The 19,450-nt window shown below is 31.9% G+C and overlaps 3 protein-coding genes across 3 annotated transcripts; 2 read left to right on the top strand and 1 right to left on the bottom strand.

Moving 5' to 3' along the window:
- The first annotated feature begins 1,596 nt into the window (after positions 1–1,596).
- Positions 1,597–4,946, top strand: LOC109609672 (exostosin-1). Its single transcript, XM_020008963.2, has 2 exons — positions 1,597–2,658; positions 2,714–4,946. Exons 1-2 carry the CDS (start codon positions 1,778–1,780, stop codon positions 4,017–4,019), a joined length of 2,187 nt encoding a protein of 728 aa, XP_019864522.1. The 5' UTR covers positions 1,597–1,777; the 3' UTR covers positions 4,020–4,946.
- Positions 4,947–5,282: 336 nt separating this feature from the next.
- On the bottom strand, positions 5,283–10,833 carry LOC109603947 (zinc finger MYM-type protein 3-like). Its single transcript, XM_020020494.2, has 9 exons — positions 10,463–10,833; positions 9,278–10,400; positions 8,226–9,170; positions 7,167–7,956; positions 6,874–7,103; positions 6,368–6,823; positions 6,176–6,314; positions 6,020–6,119; positions 5,283–5,964 (listed from the first exon to the last, which is right to left on the bottom strand). The coding sequence occupies exons 2-9, from the start codon at positions 10,397–10,399 to the stop codon at positions 5,790–5,792; spliced, it is 3,957 nt and encodes a 1,318-aa protein (XP_019876053.2). The 5' UTR covers position 10,400; positions 10,463–10,833; the 3' UTR covers positions 5,283–5,789.
- A 1,806-nt stretch (positions 10,834–12,639) lies between these two features.
- LOC109602249 (double-stranded RNA-binding protein Staufen homolog 2) lies at positions 12,640–19,317 on the top strand. Its single transcript, XM_020018616.2, has 8 exons — positions 12,640–12,942; positions 12,997–13,067; positions 14,060–14,151; positions 14,758–15,476; positions 16,405–16,654; positions 16,746–17,159; positions 17,779–18,389; positions 18,456–19,317. Exons 1-8 carry the CDS (start codon positions 12,890–12,892, stop codon positions 18,505–18,507), a joined length of 2,262 nt encoding a protein of 753 aa, XP_019874175.1. The 5' UTR covers positions 12,640–12,889; the 3' UTR covers positions 18,508–19,317.
- Positions 19,318–19,450: the final 133 nt, after the last annotated feature.

Genomic DNA, 19,450 nt, shown 5'->3' with positions numbered 1-19,450 from the left:
GAAAGAAAATATACAAATTTATCATGCACTCATATGAATCCAGAAGATTGTCTATGAATTCTGTAATATCCTCCTCCACATATAAATCACATAGTTCATAATGAAACAAAACTTTCTTAACAATGAATACGATATATCACAGGTTCTACATAAAACTCTCTAGGTATCTACAGTAAAACAGTTGCAGTGTAGATTATTACTACAGATATCTTCAGGTTATTTCAGTCAACATGTTGTCTCTGGTTAATAGCAATCACGAAGTATAGATATAAGGAGTCCGAACGTAATGTTAAATAAATGGTAGCATTTTAGGGGACAGAATGTTTTGCCGGTAGAGCGCGCCAATTTTGAAGAAGTACTCGTTTAAATCGTTACGCGGGTAATCTTGTTGATACTGACAGTTCTGAAAATTAAAATAATTAAATTAATATTTTATACTTAGTTTTATAATTTTAATAATTTCAACATTCGCGAGCCAGCGCGTACTTACGTGTGATAATAATAATAACATCGGTACGTCCTGAACATTTGCGCAGCCAGTGGCAGAAAAGAGTACTATGATCTGGATTTAATATTGTATACCACGAATACTGCGGAAGAGCCTATACCGTTCGGACTCCTTATATCTATACTTCGTGATAGCAATATTAGCCTAACGGGCTCACGAAACAATAGTATTTAAAAAAGGCAACATCGCGATGTAATAGTTTTCTAGTCGTTAACAGATGTCAGAACAGAAGGATATAATGCAAATACGATAATAGTATTTTGACTATAGTAAATTATTGGGGTGAAAATGTTCTTTGTTATCTGAGATACGACGAGATTTATTAACTTGGATCAGAGTTAATGATTCACTGCTGTTTTATTTTTTTTTTTAATTTTTGGGTAATTTTACGGGACACATTTATTTATTGGTATTGTAAGTTTAACTTGATTATCGGCTTAGTTATATGTATATAATAGTATATATTTTTGAATATTATGTTTGTAAATATTATGAAATATAAATATAATTAATTATGCGTGTTTTATTTAATTTAAAATACAAGTTAAAAAATTACTACTTTATAAAACATACCAGTTGAAAAACAATTAACTTAAGACAAAGTGTTAATATAACAGTGAAAATATTAACATAAAATAATCAGTACAATTACACATTGATTAGCATTTAATTTTGCATTAATCACTGTTTGTAAACATGGAATAGAGACGTAAGAATGGCACTAACATCAGTGTTGCCAGATTGGACTGGTTTCCCTCAAATTCGGAATATTATATTTTTGAAGATGTTTTGAAGTCAAAATTTTTTGAGATGTTTTAGCAAATTTATTACTTATTCTAGTAAAATTCATAACATTTGTCTAAATATTATTTAAATCTTTATTTACGCAAGAATTTTTAAATTTTAAATAAATATTTTTAAGAAAAAAGAAAAAAATCATTTTAAAATACTCATTAATATTCGCGAAATTTTAAAAATAAAATTAAAAAAAAAAAAAAAATAAAAAATATCATCTGACAACTCTGTCACGTATTAAATATTTTTAAACGTTGCTGTTCTGTCGTTGGCAGTCCGTGTTAAATGTCAAATTTGACGTACAAGTTTGTTAAAGGTTAAATAATGTCGTAGTTATTAGTGTTTTATTAATTGTACATCTGATAACAATAATCCTTGAAATGGATGCAATAATGACTCAGTGTATAAATAAATGTGAATGTATAAGAATATAACATAAAATAACTTGATGTTATGTGAAGAAAATCAGTAGAAATGCAAGCTAAAAGAAGATATTTATTGGTTTTTATATGTTGTGCTTTTCTAGCATTTTGGTATTTCGGTGGTTACCGTTTACAACGTATTCCAGAGTTGCCTTTAACAATAGAAAACCTTTCAGAATTTGTCAATATAAATAGTATACAGACTGGATATCTAGTAGGTGTTAGAGAAAAGAACCATATACCAGTGAATAATAAAATCAGGTGTAGAATGGAGACTTGTTTTGACTTTTCTAAATGTGAGAATAATTTTAAAGTCTATGTGTATCCTCAAGAAGAAAATAGAGTGCCTAGTCCGTCCTACCAGAAACTATTAAATGTTATATTGGAATCAAGATACTATACTGCCAATCCTAAGAAAGCATGTTTATTTGTTTTGAGTACTGACACATTAGACAGAGATCGCTTAAGCAATGATTATGTCAGAAATATGCAAACCAGACTTCAACGGTTACCTCATTGGAACAATGGCCTTAATCATGTCATCTTTAATTTGTATTCGGGCACTTGGCCCAACTACACAGAAAATGATCTTGACTTTGAATATGGAAAGGCTATTTTAGCTAAAGCAAGCATGTCCGAAAATCATATCAGACCAGGGTTTGACATTAGTCTTCCACTTTTTCACAAAATTCATCCAGAGAAAGGAGGGGAACCTGGTTCTGTTTTATCAAATAATTTTCCATTAGAGAAAACTTATCTTTTAGCCTTTAAAGGTAAAAGGTATGTTCATGGAATTGGTTCTGATACAAGAAATTCCTTATACCACTTGCACAATAGAAAAGACATGATTATGGTCACTACATGTAAGCATGGAAAAAGTTGGAAAGAAATGAAAGATGAGAGGTGTGATGAAGATAATAAAGAATATGACAAGTAAGTTGTTTGATATGATCAAATCAAGTTCAATTGAACAAAAAATATTTTTCAGATATGATTATGAAACACTGCTGCAGAATGCTACATTCTGCTTGGTTCCAAGAGGTAGAAGATTGGGATCGTTTAGATTTTTAGAAGCTCTACAAGCTGGTTGTATACCAGTACTGTTATCGAATGGATGGTCGTTGCCGTTTTCGGAGGTAATCGATTGGAATAAAGCGGTTGTATGGGCCGACGAAAGACTATTACTTCAAGTGCCTCACATCGTGCGTTCGTTGTCTCCTAGTAAAATTCTCCAGTTAAGACAGCAAACTCAAATGTTGTGGGACAGGTATTTTTCATCGATCGAGAAAATTGTTTATACCACTTTCGAGATCATCCGCGAAAGGCTACCCAGGCAACCAGTGCGTGACAGACTGATATGGAATAATTTTCCGGGGGCTTTAGTAACATTATCAACGTTTTCCGATACCAAAGATGACTTTCCATTCCATGTCCAAGAAAGTGCCGTTGATGGATATACAGCGGTTATTTATTGCCAATTAGGAATACAACTGACAAATACATCTCCATTATATAAATTAGTGAGTTATGTAGGAAAAAGTAAATATATAGCGAAAATACTTATAGTGTGGTCCAACGAAAAGAAACCCCCTAATAAATATCGTTGGCCGGTTTTGCCTGCCCAAGTTCCTCTCCACATTGTACAACCCGTTTTAAACAAAGAAGGAACAGAGCAAGCAAAATCTAGTATTTCGCAAAGATTTTATCCTCATCCTGAAATAGTAACTTCAGCAGTCTTATCTCTGGATGAGGATTCGGTTTTAACCACGGAGGAGATTGATTTCGCATTTGAAGTGTGGAAACACTTTCCGGAAAGAATTGTAGGCTATCCGGCTCGGTCACATTATTGGGATGATTCTAAATCAACATGGGGTTATACATCCAAATGGACCAATGATTATTCAATAGTATTAACTGGAGCCGCATTTTATCATAGATATTACAATTATTTGTATACTGCCTGGTTAAGTCCCTTACTCCATAAAACAGTGGAGCAAAGTCAGAATTGTGAAGATATACTGATGAATTTTTTGGTAAGCCATGTAACAAGAAGACCACCCATTAAAGTTACTCAAAGGAAACAATACAAAGAACAATCGAGCGCCGGAACCTGGTCCCCCTGGAACGATCCAGACCATTTTATCCAAAGACAAACTTGTTTAAATACGTTTGCTGCAGTGTTTGGTTACATGCCATTAATTAGGTCTAAACTTAGATTAGATCCAGTGCTTTTTAAGGACCCTGTATCAAATAAAAGAAAAAAATATCGGAGAATTGAATTGGTGGGCAGTTAGTATATGATTTAAGTCGATAGTGTAATTAATAACGGAGGCCAACGAAAACAACTTTTTCAAAACTTTTTTAATAGGAATATCTCATTCCTCCTGTGTTTTTTTATGCTGAATCTATATTTGATCTTCGCCTTTTTGTCTACCAACCCACTTTATTGAAAATATTTCATTTTAACACAAAAATATACTGTGATTTATAATTTATAAGGAAAATGTTTTTAATGTTTTTAGCGGCTAATACCAAATTTTTTATCGATTTTTTTAAAGATATTATAATTTTTGCCTAATTGCCAATGAACCACCTCTCAATTTACCACTGATCTTCCATTTAATATTTCAGTGATAAAATTTTAAAGCATGATATGTTGAAATTTCACCCTGAAAAATACTGTTTGTTCATAATGAAATCGCCCAATTATAATCACATTTATATTAATGTATGCTTAATTTTTTTTGTTTAAATGATGAATGTAAAAAATGGTAGGTGATATTGTCAGTTTCAGATTTAGCATATCAAAAGTTATTAAGGGCAAGTGCGTACAAAAAGTTTTTTTGATCATTGGCCAGTGTAATATACCAAATAAATAATCCTCAATTGTTTATATCAAAATATTTTTGTAAATACAATATACAATGATAATTGTTTTTGTATTGAATTTTTTATAGCATTTTTACTTGATTTTTGTAATCTTACTATGGGGCTTATTTATTTAGTATTTATTTTATAAAATATATAGGCAATATACTGCAAACTTGTCAATACTGTTTAATTATTGACCTTGTTTTTATAATCTAGCATATCATATTTTATTTCTTTGTGAACAATAATAGCTTTAAAATATTAAGTTATTACATTTTATAAATTGGTACATTTTTAACACTATTACGTGTCAAAAATAATAAAACTGTCAATAAAAATTTTTATATTAATTGTTTGTTTTTTTCATTTAAATCGTATTAAATTGAGAGTGCCATAAATGGGTTGAAGATGAAAAACATCAAAGCCGTGGTGAAACCTCTACTAACGAATTAATTAAGCACTGTCCAGTTGCAAAAATTTATGTACAATTCAACTTCGAATTGAATGGAACAGTGATGGTGCATAAAAAATCTTTTAGAAAAATGTGTAATATCATTGAATAACTGACCAAAATTATGTAGAACGTTTATTCCTAGTTTCTTGATTTTCTATTTCAATTCTTATATTTGTACATTGGTAAAATTTTTTAAATAATAAATAAGTAATATTTAAGAAAATTTCAGATCTATACTAACAGATTTATTCAACATTTTTACAAATATTACAAAAATCGTATTAGTAAAGAAACTAATATAAAGTTGCTAAAATAGTACACAAAATACTGGCAACTGAAAAGTTTTTCATATGTACAATACATACTATTTAATATGGAAAAATTCAAAACTCTTTTGGAAACATATGTACAAATAATCAAGTTATTTACAAAATATATAGGACATTTTTAAATTATTTTCTTACAAGAAATAATTTTAAATTCTATATAATATGGAAACTTTATTCTTTTTAATTAATTTTTGTTTTTGAGAAAATTTAATATTCTTGTAAATGAATGATAAATGGTCAAAAAAATACGAAAATACTTCATACAATATGATAATATTGTATATAAGATAACCAAATTGTTATTTAACTTATAATATGTACAATATAATTTAAAAACGACCTATAAAAATAGTCACAATTGATTGTTTTGTTAATAAACTTAATAAAATATAACGCAATATGTATAAATTTTAACTGGTGAGAAGAGCCACATTTATTTCTTTAACCATTTTCACTCTGTGGAGCATTTTCTCCAATGCTTCTCTGGGAAGTGGCATGGTTGAGTACCAAACTGGACTGTCAGGTACACACGATCTTTCCGGTTGCAAGTAAAACACGTCGTTTCTGGTTTTAACACTGTCCGGACTGAAATTATACATGAATGTGATTTTTAAATTAAATTAACGCAAAATGTACCCACCATTTGGAGAGGTAAAACTCGTACAGTTTTACTGGACATCGTAGAGGGTTTTCTTCATTCTCTTGCTGTTCATATACCTTCTTTTTTCGGGCATTGTTTTCTGCAAATTAAATTTGTACCATAAATATTGATTATATTCGATGTTTAACCACTTACGTATAGCACTCTGAGGTGGATAAAACCTTAGAAGTACGTTCCTAGCGCCCGGAACCTTTGATGCGCCTGGTTGATTTGGATTTCTTTTCCAATGCTTCATAATATGAGAAAAAGATAATTGCATATGTTCGTCAACAGTCTGTAAAGAAAAATTATTAGTAATTTAACACATAAAATTTAAAGAATACGCACCGTTAAATTAAAATGTTTGGTGTTAAAGAACATAAGAGTGCTGAGAAGCACATGGGGCGAGTGTGCTCCTAATTGTTTACTCTCCCAAAGATGTTCCTCCTCCACTCTTGTTACAATATAATGAGAATCATTGTAGAGGACAGAAAACTTTTTTGCTACTTCGTCTAAGCAATCTGTAAATTTCTCGTAGTATGAATCACAAAAAATATTGTCAATTCGTCCATTTTCAAATAAGTACTGTTGAATACCCAGGCATAAATAATAAATTGTGTCTGGCGCATACTCAGCACCATTCGGTTTCCTTACTTCCTTGACGAATAAACACAACGAGTAGTTTAGTTCATCGGCGGTTAACTGCAGTATTTCAGTCTTAAAAAGCTTCATGCGTGAAGACTTTTCTAGCTCCGTATTTTTCGTCGTCACCCATTGTTTCCAAGCATTTACACCAAAAGTGTACTGTAAAAAAAAATTGTTACCTAATAGTATTATTTTGATATATCACATACTTTAAGACACATGTTGGCATCAGGCTTCTCCGTAGGTTCCGGAGGCGGTGGAGGCTGAGCTTGTTGTTGCATGATAGGCATATCGGAATGATGAGACACACGACGACCACGTTTCGCCCCAGATTTAGGTTGTCGCATGCCACGTTTACGACCTCTCAACGATTGTCTCTCCAACATGTGATGCATTGGCTGAGGATCGTCAACGCTTTCATCCGTCTGTTGCTCACCTCCTGAAAAACATTCAAATGAACAATGTTTTACATACGCATTTTAGAATACAAATGTTGTCATACCTTGAGGGGCAGTGATAGTATTTGCTGTTAGGGCACCTTCTAAATCTACAGCCGGTTCATCTAACTCAGTGGCCATTTTTAAAGCCATCTGCAACATGTCGTCGCCGAAGGCATTGCTGGCATCCACCGGCTCTGGGCTAAATGTACCATCGTCACCACCAGCTGTGTCATCTACATCACTTTCAGAATCAGTTGGATCTTCTTTCTTTTCTCCTGCCACCATTTCAGCCATCATCAGTAGTTCAGCTTCATATGGATCTGTGGGCATTTTTACTTGAATTTTTTTTATTTCTTTCATGATACCCGCAGCTGAGTTTCTTGTTGTTGGAATAAATATTGGTACTGGTATTGGCAATGGGAATGGTACTGGCATAGGCACAGGGGCTGTAAACATGTGCATAGGAGTTGGGACATATATGGGAACAGGAACTGGGATAAGTATCTTTTCCGCTTCTCTTTCATCAGTCTGTACTTCTTTGTTTACCATTACAGGCTTTAAGAATGTTCCCTTGTTTGCAGTCCTAACTTTGCACATTGTTCCACAATTCCTTTGTTCTGGAATTGGAGTTGGACGTGATACAAAATGGTGTTTGACTTTCACAGAAACCGGGGTTGTTGCGACTCCTTTGCTTCTTGACCTTGTTGAAATTGGCAGTGGAGTTCCATTAGTTGCAAGGCTTTGAACGTTAGTTATAATCGGTATTTGAGGCACTTCTAAGCTAGGTTCTTTTATAGGCTTTCTACTTCTCTTAGATGAAACTATTGCTAATTGTTTCTTAGAATATTGGCCCTGGAATTATGACATATGAGATTGTCAATGACTAATTGTCAATTAAATATGTCATATATTTAATATTATGAACAAGAGCAAACATAAGTCAATTAAACATGGTTCTAGATTAATGAGTTATCACAGAGTATAAATTTAGTAATAAAAAAGTTATAGGCACAAGTTGTACTGTTCAAAAAATTAAATGTACATTTAAATAAAATATATTCCAGCTTTTTTTAGTACCAACTTTGGCATCCTAAACGGACTCAACTATATTTAATACTTACTTTAATAGAATGCTGATACAAATTGAAGCAATTCACACTGCACATGTTGATTTGTGGACTAGCTTTGGAGTATCTTCTGATCATGTCAAAATTGTATTTCTTAACTTTGCACCAACTACAAGGGACAATTTTTCTGTGTGCAATTATGTATATATTTTGGCAGCTGTTTGAGCAAAAACTGTACAATACATTATCATAATACATTTGATGTTTTTCCAAGACGTCCTTGATGTAAAATCGTTTACACATTGCACACTTTCCTGAACTCACGTTGTTAACAAATCCAAAAGCAACAAAGCACGGCTCACCGCAAAAATAATATTTCTTGTCTAACTCAAACTCAATGGTTATACGATTTTGTTCTTGACATACTGAACATTTTGTGCCAGGTTCAACTTTGGGTGGCCTATCATTTGTCATTATATCATATTTTTCCATACAAATTTGTGAACAGAAGTCTTTAAACTGACCTTTGTCCCCAACTGGCGCTACAAATCCAAGTGCCTCTTCAGACATATCTTGTTGGCAATATGAACATACTTTTAGTCCCTTTTTATATTCTTCCAAGCACATACTAGTACAAAATTGTCTGGTGTCATTTCCAAATCTCACACAATATTTTCCCAAACAGTGTATCCTGACAGCAATTTTGCAAGTGGAACATGTTGAACAATGTGCTTTTTGATAATTTGTTAAACATGTGGCATTACAAAAATCCATTAACTCCCATGATAAGTTGTTCTCAACATCTGATGTTACTTTATTACATGATGCACACAGTCGGTCTAGTAACTGTCCAGTGAAATCTTTCACCCTTAATCCACCATCTTCCCATGACATGTGTATTTTACCACCTTGCTTCTCTTTGAATTGACTTAAACAGTTATCATCGCACAAAAATAAATCATCAGAGTCACTTCCAAATTTATATTTCACTTTTCTTTGCTGAAATAGTTGAATTAAAAATTATTAATAGGAAGTAGTAGTTTTCTCATAATTGTCAAATAATTCACTTCAATTTTAACATCATACACAATAAAAGTGTTACTCACCAATAAGCACACATTGCACACTTGCAAAGCATCTTCTTCATATTTGGATACAATAATTAATTTTTCTGCATCTGTGGCACTATCATTTGTTTCATTTGAGGATATATCCCTTAAAGGTGTAATTGTTGCAGCTGCATCTTTTTCTTCTTGTGTCATTTCTCTTTGTGAATCTGGAATAATACATTCTTCATCTACACTTTCCCTATCTTCATTAATATCAAAAATATCTGATGCTATTGGATCTGTCTCTACAATTTTAATGTTGTCTTTATCATTATCATCTACATCCTTTTCTGTTTCAGGATCTACTTGAACAAAAACTGGATTTTCTCTGTGTTCTTCTATTTCATCATCTTTGTCTACTTTGTTATCAATAACTTTATCCTTCTCTTCAAGGCTAGTATCCATATTAGAAACATCATCTTGAAATTTATCATAGTCCTCATTTTGTAAATCCTTACTAAATTGACTACTCACATCTTCCAACATATCTTTATCTGATTCATTAATATTGGTGTCTGGGTCATCATTTTCTTTTGCACCTACTTTTCTATCATCACCACTAGGCTTTGATACAGGAAATGTTGTCTCATCCATATTAACTGTTTCATCAATGTTTCCTTTAAAATCATTTTTTGTGTTATCAAATTTATTGCTGACCTCAGAATCACCTGTAAAATATGTATTTTCAACAATTGGTTTATCTTCTTCACCTTCTACTTCACATATTTCACTATTATTTAACAAATTTGTCTCAGTTTGATTTTCAGTTGTTTCTTTAAGTTTATCACAATAATCTAGTTCACTTGACTGTACTTCCATACTTGAACCACTAGATTGTGCACTATTTACTGTCACAGATTCTTTACTAGGTTCCATGTCATTTGTTTTATTATCTATATAATTACTTTCTTGAGTATCCTTAACTTCAGAAGCACTGGTTGCAGATTCATCACAATTTAAAACTTGCTGATCAGACTCAACAGTACTCTTGGATTCATTCTCCTCCAACAAAACTTTTATTGGATTCTCAGAATTAGGTAAATTAGTTTCATTTGATGAATTTTCAATTTTATCACACTGTAGTTGTTTATTAACTTCTGAATTAATTTCAGAATCCATTCTGAAAACAAAAATTTATAAGTGCTATAAATAAAGCAAAGTTTATTAAAATGAATTATTTACCTTAATTTTTAATTAGGCCTGTTTATAATAAAATTTGAACATATCTTGTGTTAATAGATATACATGACTTTTAATGTTTAATACATGCTATTTTCAGTTGTCATATACACAGTGATTGTTTATGAATACTTGTAAAATTAATATTAATATCCTTCATTAGATTATAGTATTGCCACACAATACTGCAAACAATATTATTTTTAACGTCGGAAAAATATGTTTTCGTCCAAAATCCCGGCTTTTTATGATGTTTGGTTAATCACAACATAAAAATTAATTAACTGTCACCTTATTGTAATTGGATTTTTCCCATCACTTTTCAAATTGCATAAACATATCTTATTAAAGAAATGAACAATTTCCGTCAAATACAAAACTTCTTTTTCTACCAAGCCAACATAATGGTGGAAAGAGTGACGCAATGTTGCCAACAAAAAATTATTTCAACTGATGATTCTTTGTTAAATAATTTAACAATAAATATAAACCAAAGCCAACCACGTTATCTCGATGTAACTTTATAAAATTATTAATCAATTATATGTAATTCATATTAATTAATAAATGTATTCACGAATATATAAAGTGTGAATCATTATACAGTGGTGCGAATTTCATACAAACAATAATACATAATACATTCACAATACAAATTATTAGAATAAAATACATAAAGAAAAGGCATAACTGATTTGGAAGTTATAAAACAAAATCATATACAGATTATGAAATATTCTGTCTGAAATTGACTATCTGGGACAACAGAGTTTTCGATGTCAAAGCCGCTTATGCCGAATTAGTTAAAGACAGAACCACGGTCATTAGTAGATTATATAAATTTTAGTAAAATGGTAATTTTTCCACAAGAGTGGGTAGATTTTTAAAAGTGCCCTGATTTTCATAAGTTCATTTATCAAATTTAATTGAGCGACCTCTATCATTTAGCATTACAACCTGTCATCCAGATCGGTTCGGTTATGTTCCGGATCACAAAATAGATGTCACTTATTATTCAAATTTTTTCTTAAATATTTTTAAAACTATTAATTTGATTTAATACATTTATTTATTGCATATATATATATATATATATATATATATATATGTATATTGTGTTCTGTAAGCATCCAAAAATAAACATTATTAATACGATTCGAATTAATGCAGAATAGTAATTTCTCCACAAGAGTGGGTAGATTTTTAAAAGTGCCCTAATTTTCACAAGTTCATTTATCAAATTTAATTGAGCGATCTCTATCATTTAACATTACAACCTGTTACCCAGATCGGTTCGGTTATGTTCTGGATCACAAAATAGATGTCACTTATTATTCAAATTTGTTCTCAAATATTTTTAAAACTATTAATTTGATTTAATACATTTATTTATTGCAAATATACATATATTATATATACTGTATTTTGTAAGCATCTAAAAATAAACATTATTAATACGATTCGAATTAATGCAGAGTGGTAATTTCTCCACAAGAGTGGGTAAGATTTTTAAAAGTGCCCTGATTTTCATAAGTTCATTTATCAAATTTAATTGAGCGACCTCTATCATTTAGCATTACAACCTGTTACCCAGATCGGTTCGGTTATGTTGCGAATCACAAAATAGATGTCACTTATTATTCAAATTTGTTTTCAAATATTTTTAAAATTATTAATTTGATTTAATACATTTATTTATTGCAAATATACATATATTATATTCTGAAAACATCCAAAAATAAACATTATTAATACGATTCGAATTAATGCAGAATTGTTGAATTGTAAGTTAAAAATTGATCAATAAATTGGAAACTTTTTTGGAAGACAAATTGAATTATTGTTTCCACGTGTAATAATAGTTTTTTAATTAAATTATATGGTGACTTTAAAATTTAAACAATCTTCCTTAATCCTGTCTTAAAAATCAAATATACAATATATGAACATAAAATCGAATCAAGCAATCGAGATCACACTGTACAGTATTGGTTAAAGCATATATTACAGCTGTTAGTCTTACAAGCCCTCTTATGAATTAGAACAATGAATTGATGGGTCTAAAATGTATGCACCCGTTCCCAAATACCCCAACAGTTCTTCTATTCCGCAAGCGTTTGAAATTAAATAGATGGCAGAGTCTTCATTTGGCGCATACGCAATGAAGTAAAATACACCATTGCGACTAATCCAACATGGCCGCATGTTAGTTACAAATTTTTCTTTATTGTTTGCCAACGTATGTTAAAGATTTAGTAGTGGTGTTTGGTTTATAACTACGCTAAATAATAAAACAACATATTTATCTATTAGTGGATTGGCTGGTGTTATTTTTGAAACGAAAAAAAATTGTTGACCGGTGTACTCCTCCCTTCATTCCAACGATTCATAAAATTATAAAGTTTTCGTTTTTATTAATAAATCGTTAAAATGTTACAAGAACACCATCATATGAGCCAGAATGGCATGCAAAGAAATACAAGGTAAATGCATTTGTGTGATGTTTTGTTAGTGGTTTTAATTAACATTGATTGTAGAATGGGTATGCAGCAAATGGGACCTCCTCCAAATCAAAGAACTCCCATGTTAATGAGTATGCCAGCTACTGGTAAGTTTTTTTTATAAACTGCTGATATATTTACTATTGTAAAATTAGTTTGTTAATATGTTTAATTGGTTTTTGGCTTTTCCAATTACTATTAATGTGAATTAAAATTATTTAATTTAGATAAATGGTTAATAATTAATAGAATCTGACACTAACTTCATTAAAAGATATTTCTATTGTTAATCTATAATTAACATTAATAACACACAATTAAAATAAATATGTCTGGAAGTTTTTAAAAACTGTCTGTAGTCTGTAGTCTGTAGAGACACCTTTGTCAGTGCAGCTACAATTTGTTTATAATATTAATTTTATTTAATATATTTTTCAATAGTAAACAATTTTGAAAACTATCAATCTATTACATATTAAAATAAAATAATCCCTGAAATTAATATTTTGATATAAATTTCTTAGATTAACATAATCTTAAATAAATATTTTTCTAAAAATGTGAAATTTTTAATGTTTGAATAAATTTTCAAAATTACTATGATAGAAAATATAATACCTTGAGTTTTGGTTATAATATAGTACATGCATTTTAAACTCTATAAAGTCAACTATTAAAATTTTTCACTATTCACAGTGTTGCTGTTGGCATCTTGCCAATCATAATATAATTTAGTTTGATTATTCATATTAGATCATGTATTCCTTTGGTTTCCATTCAATGTAAAATAGCTTAAGCCTTTCTTATTATTTTGTTTCAGTAATAATTTTTTTTATAAAGTAATTGATAAAAAAATGCAGCTAGTATATATAGTGGTATAATGAAAGACTCTGAAATGACACTCAATTTAACAATCTAATCTGGTTGGAGTCACAATCTGTGACTCACAAGTTGTAAACCACTAATAATATTCAGGATTGATTCTTCTGTAATATACGACGTGCAAAACTGTGTTGTTTACTAAACCTAATATCAATTTATTTTGCCATTACGCTTCATATAAAAATACAATATTCTGTAAATATGACGTGTTTTCCAGGCGTTTTAGTATCTATACCTCCTGGACAAACGTTAATATCAACAGCAACTATTCCTCAGCAGCAACCTCAACCAAAGCCCAATGTCCCACAGGTTAGTGTTTTATGTTTATTCTAAACTTAGGCTATGGCTGTCGATGATGATTATTAATTCGCCGAATGTTTCTATTGACTCCCATTGACATTCCCTTTCGAAAATTAAATTTAGTTACCTATTTTATTTTTTTAATTCTGAGAACTGATGAAATAAGACTGACTAAATGAAGAAATGACTATAATTAACAAAAGTGAATCTGTTTTAAATACTCTTGTAACTATGTTTTATATTTTTGTTAGCAATTTATTTCTCAGTCTCAGTCTCTCTCATAGTAAAGTTATGTGCAATGCAATACACTGCATTTCTTAAATATCATTTGTATTTTTTATAATTTAAACATGGGGGCTAAGGTAAGTCGCTGTCGAAATACTTCGGGATGAAACGATGGTATATGATAGTGAGTCATTCGAAATACCGATTAATAATAGACACAAAACTAAGTATAGTCAAATAAAAAGTACAAACTAAGTATTAGAAAAACACAATTTATAATTGGTTATATTTGTAAACAGTTACACTGTTAATAAACAGTCCAGTTCATTTTATATCGAATAAAAAATCTGAATGTCTGAAATCATTTTAGTTAATTGTTTTTTTAACTAGGTATATCATTATGAAAATGCTGGTCCTACAGAGGCAGAAATGCACCGTGCCGATCCTAATCAAATGCAAACATGTCCAAACACTAATACTGGGTCTATGCCCAATAGTACCAGTATGGCAAACATTAAAGAAAAAACCCCAATGTGCTTGGTGAACGAGTTGGCCCGATACAATAAAATTCAGCACCAGTACAGGCTGACGGGGGAACAGGGTCCCGCGCATAAAAAGATCTTCACTGTCGCCTTGAAGTTGGGAAACGAGGAATACGAAGCGGAGGGCCCCAGTATCAAGAAAGCACAACACTCGGCTGCGCGCCAGGCCCTCGAGAAGACGGAATTCAAGCATCCGCCGCCGAAGACGAACAGAAGTCGACAAGGAACAAGAACTGCCAACCCGGGAGTCGTTACACCCACCGTGGAACTGAACGCTCTGGCCATGAAACGAGGCGAACGAACGGTTTATATTGTTGAGCCGGCTGCTCCTCCCCATCACAACCAGGGCTATTTGCAACAGCCGGGTTATTATCCGAGACACAACATGTATGGGGCTCAATCTCAGCCACGTTATGGTTTTGACTCACGCCGGACGGTGCGTGGCGGTCATTATCCGTACCATGATAACCGATACTATAGCCAATATCGTCCTGGAGGACCTCATAACCCGGGCGATCCATACACGGTCCGGTTAAGAGTCGGCGAACGGGAGTATCCTGGACAAGGGTAGGTAAATTATGTATAACATAAAAGATTACAATGAATTTGGGAAGACGATAAATTCCACTCTTCTTGGCACACACAAAATTGGTGAACGAAATTCCTCCTTTGAGGCAGGTGCTCCGCATCTGATGAATATCTGCTCTAAATTCTTGAGCAAACGGAATAATAATTGGTTGAATAACCAAGTCCTGATATGGTCGAGCATTCATAGTTTCTCCCTTTAAGATAAGCAACTTGGTGCGTGTCTAAAGAAATTCGAAAGCAACAGTTCAACATGAACACCACGTTTAAATGCGGCTATCCAATGGTTCTTGTTAAACAGGGAGTGTCGAAAACGTCTTCTGGCTCTAATACCGGCTTCATGTTCTGATGTTCCAAAATTGTAATTATAGCGGCAAGAAACCATATAAAATGTGTTCAAATCTATAAAATGCGTTGTTTGGAAATAAAAATTTTACAAGAAATGGAATATTGATTATTTTTATGTCCATTAAATAAACAAAAATAAAATAGGGCTGCAAATATATGCAGTATCGACAACATATCGATTAAATCTATTTAATCTAATTCAGTAATAATAATAATAATAACAAAATGTCAGGTAGAAGTAATATAATACTATTTTCTTCTGATTTATTAGTCTATGATTGTAATAATTAATGTCTATGGTTGTAAAAATTGAAAATTAAAAGCTGTCAATATGTTGAGAGTGTCAAAGTCAGCAGTGCGGTATTCTCTACGTAGGTATGAAATTATTAAGTTATTTGAATTTCTTCTACTGGTTAGATATAGGTAATTCGAATTTAAGTCCCTAATCCAATTGCTGAATAATATAAAACATACAATATAACTGATGAACAGGTTAGGGTCTTATATTTGATCTTGATGAATTGTGATCACAATTATAAGAAAAACTATGTGCTTTTATCAGATATACCGTTCAAGCTGCTAGACATGATGCGGCTGCTAAGGCCATAGAACATATTAAGCAGCTTGGTGCGGCCGAGGGTCATGAGGATTCCATGTCTCCTTCGGACAATGGACAAATGACAGGAGAGATTCAGCAAGCCAACAACATCAACGCTGACATTAATTCGGATTTGAAGTCGCCAATTTCACTTGTTTATGAAATTGCGCTGAAAAGGAATCTGAATGTAACGTTTGAAGTTATGAGCGAAAAGGTAATAAATAAGAGGTCTATCCACGTGTCAACCAGCACCATTAAACGTTTTTATACTTTCGTTTCACCTACAATAACTGTTGTTTTCTTAGGGTCCGCCGCACATGAAGGTTTTCATAACTCAATGTCGCGTGGGTAATTTCACCGCTGACGGCGAAGGTAACGGGAAGAAGATCTCGAAGAAACGTGCAGCCGAGAAGATGCTGGAGGAACTCGGAAAACTGCCGCCGTTGCCCAATATGACGAACATGGCACAGTTGAAAAGAAAACGAGTGCCAAATAAAAAGAAAACTAGAAACTTAATCAAGGTCAACATGGATAAAGCGGCCGATTTAACCGAAGAAATCAATCCTATCTCACGTTTGATTCAGATTCAGCAGGCCAACAAGGAGAGGGAGCCGACGTACACGGTCTTAGAAGAGAGAGGTGCTCCAAGACGCAGGGAATTCGTCATTGAAGCATCCGTCAATGGACATTCATGTACTGGGGTTGGTCCCAATAAGAAGGTAATATCTTATGAAACTGTTGCTAAAAAAAATGTTGCTTTTAAATTTGTCAATCTTCTCTATTTGAAGTATCAAACAATGATAACAATCAACTTTTGACAACAATTCTAAACATGAGATCAGATAAACATATAAAAAACCATTCTAAATAACAATAAACATAAAAAAAATAAAACAATATACAGTGACGGCTAAATAGTAGTAGATAGTAATAGTATCTAAAGTATTTCTACTCCTTTGATTTAATTATTCTAATAAATTAATTATACTTAGATTAGATAACAAAATAATGAACAAATGTATGCATACATTCATAGCAGTTTATATAGAACAGAAGAAGGTATTGATTTGAAATTTTTATAACAACCTTGGTATTTTTTAACGGAACATCCTATATATTTTTGGATGTTTAAATTCAACATTGAACGTAAACCCAATAGTTTTTGAAAGAGACCATAATTTATGTCTATTTATCCAATATTTTCAACTTTGTCGGTATATACCAGATATACAACCAAATTTTTTTAATATCTTTTGGATATTTACCTACTGCCCATCATTGATAGTTTATAACAAATTGTAGTTTAGATTTCTATATTCTAATGAGTTATGATTATAGGTGGCTAAACGTAATGCCGCAGAGGCTTTGCTTGTTGAACTAGGTTACACAAACGGATCGCCTCCAAACGGTGCAACTAAATCGGCGACTAAATTAGAAGAAAAGAATGGAGAAATATCCGGCGTCGATAAAAACAGAAAAGTTACTTTCGTAGAGGAAAAACAGGAAACACAGGTGACTCAAACAGTAGGCGGAAGTGGTGGTCGTCAGCTAGTGCCAGGCGTTTTACTAGTCACTGAACAAAACGCCGGATTCCAGAAGTCGAAAGATAATTCAGAGAAGCCACAGTCGCAAACTGCTCCATTAATGTCAGCCGTTCAACCATCCATTCAACAACAAGGTGTCCGATCTAAAGATAAACTAATGTATTTGGCTCAGCTGATGAATATCCAAGTACAGTTTTCCGACTTCCCGAAGGCTAATCATGAAATGTACTTGACACTGGTGTCTCTCAGCACAAATCCGCCACAAGTCTGCCATGGTGAGGGTCCTACAACCGAAGCGTCACACGAAAAAGCAGCTTTAGAAGCTTTAAAAGTTTTATCAGAATTGGGTTTGGATATTGTACCAACTCAAAATAATAATGGGACTTCTTCACCATCAGGCGAGAGGTAAATATGGGAATATTAATCATATAAAACAATTAATAAACTGTTGTTGTTGTTTCTTTGTTGCAGTACATCTCCAGTAACTCCAGCAAAATCTGGAGTAAATGGCGCGAAGAAGTAAACTATTGTGAACTCCGTGTTGGCTGTACCAGTGAACAAGAAGAATCTGTTCATTGATACAGTAAAAAATGTTTAGAGTTCCATGTGGCCATGTAACAATTGCATAACTAATAACTAAGAATTATTGTTATCCCTTTTTTATGTGATTTCATTAACATATAGATAATGTTATATGAAATGATTTCATGTATCTATGTAATTCTGGTTATTGTTTGCACTGTATATACTAATCAGTGCTACCCATTTTCGTTTTCATGGGCAGAAAACGAATTCGGGTTACAGTAGTTCAGAATTGATTTACCAAATTTAAATTCTAACTTGTTGTTTTTCAATTTTAAGGGCTAGTGTGCTGTACGTTTTCTGACATGAAATACATTAATTAATAAATTCGTACTAAAGATCGCAAGAAATTATTGTGTTTTTTTTTAATAATTGAGGGCTGATGTTTCATGCAATAGAACATTTTGTAAAACAAGGTTGCTGTTGTCTGAATTATTCTAGTCTCATCAGCCTAATTAGAATTTTAATGATGTATATTGTCAGGGAATGACCCCCAATAGTTGTCTCCTAGATGCAATGCAATTCTGACCTGCTGATTATTTCACCAATTGTTTGTAGATTGATTTCACCATTCCGGGGGCATTAGAAAATACATTATTTTTTCAAGTTACAAGCATTCTCTCTTACATAGTCATGTTAATTTTTCTTTCATGTAAAAGCATTTTTTTAATGTAGATATAACTTTCAACATTTTTATATATGTGTATGTAAGCCTCGTTTGAATTTGAAATCAATAAACATTTATCACATATGATTTATTTTTATTAATATAACCCAAATACATCAAGTATGCTCATTTAGAAGTACATTCACTCGTAAGGTAAGTATATATGGACATTAAAGTTTGAACATATTTTTTTGTTATAAAAATACAAATATTTTAA

This window comes from Aethina tumida, chromosome 1 (genome assembly GCF_024364675.1).
Source record: "Aethina tumida isolate Nest 87 chromosome 1, icAetTumi1.1, whole genome shotgun sequence".
Lineage (NCBI taxonomy): Eukaryota > Metazoa > Arthropoda > Insecta > Coleoptera > Nitidulidae > Aethina > Aethina tumida.
The sequence above is the reverse complement of the archived record's forward strand: the minus strand, read 5'-3'. Positions and strand labels throughout refer to the sequence as shown.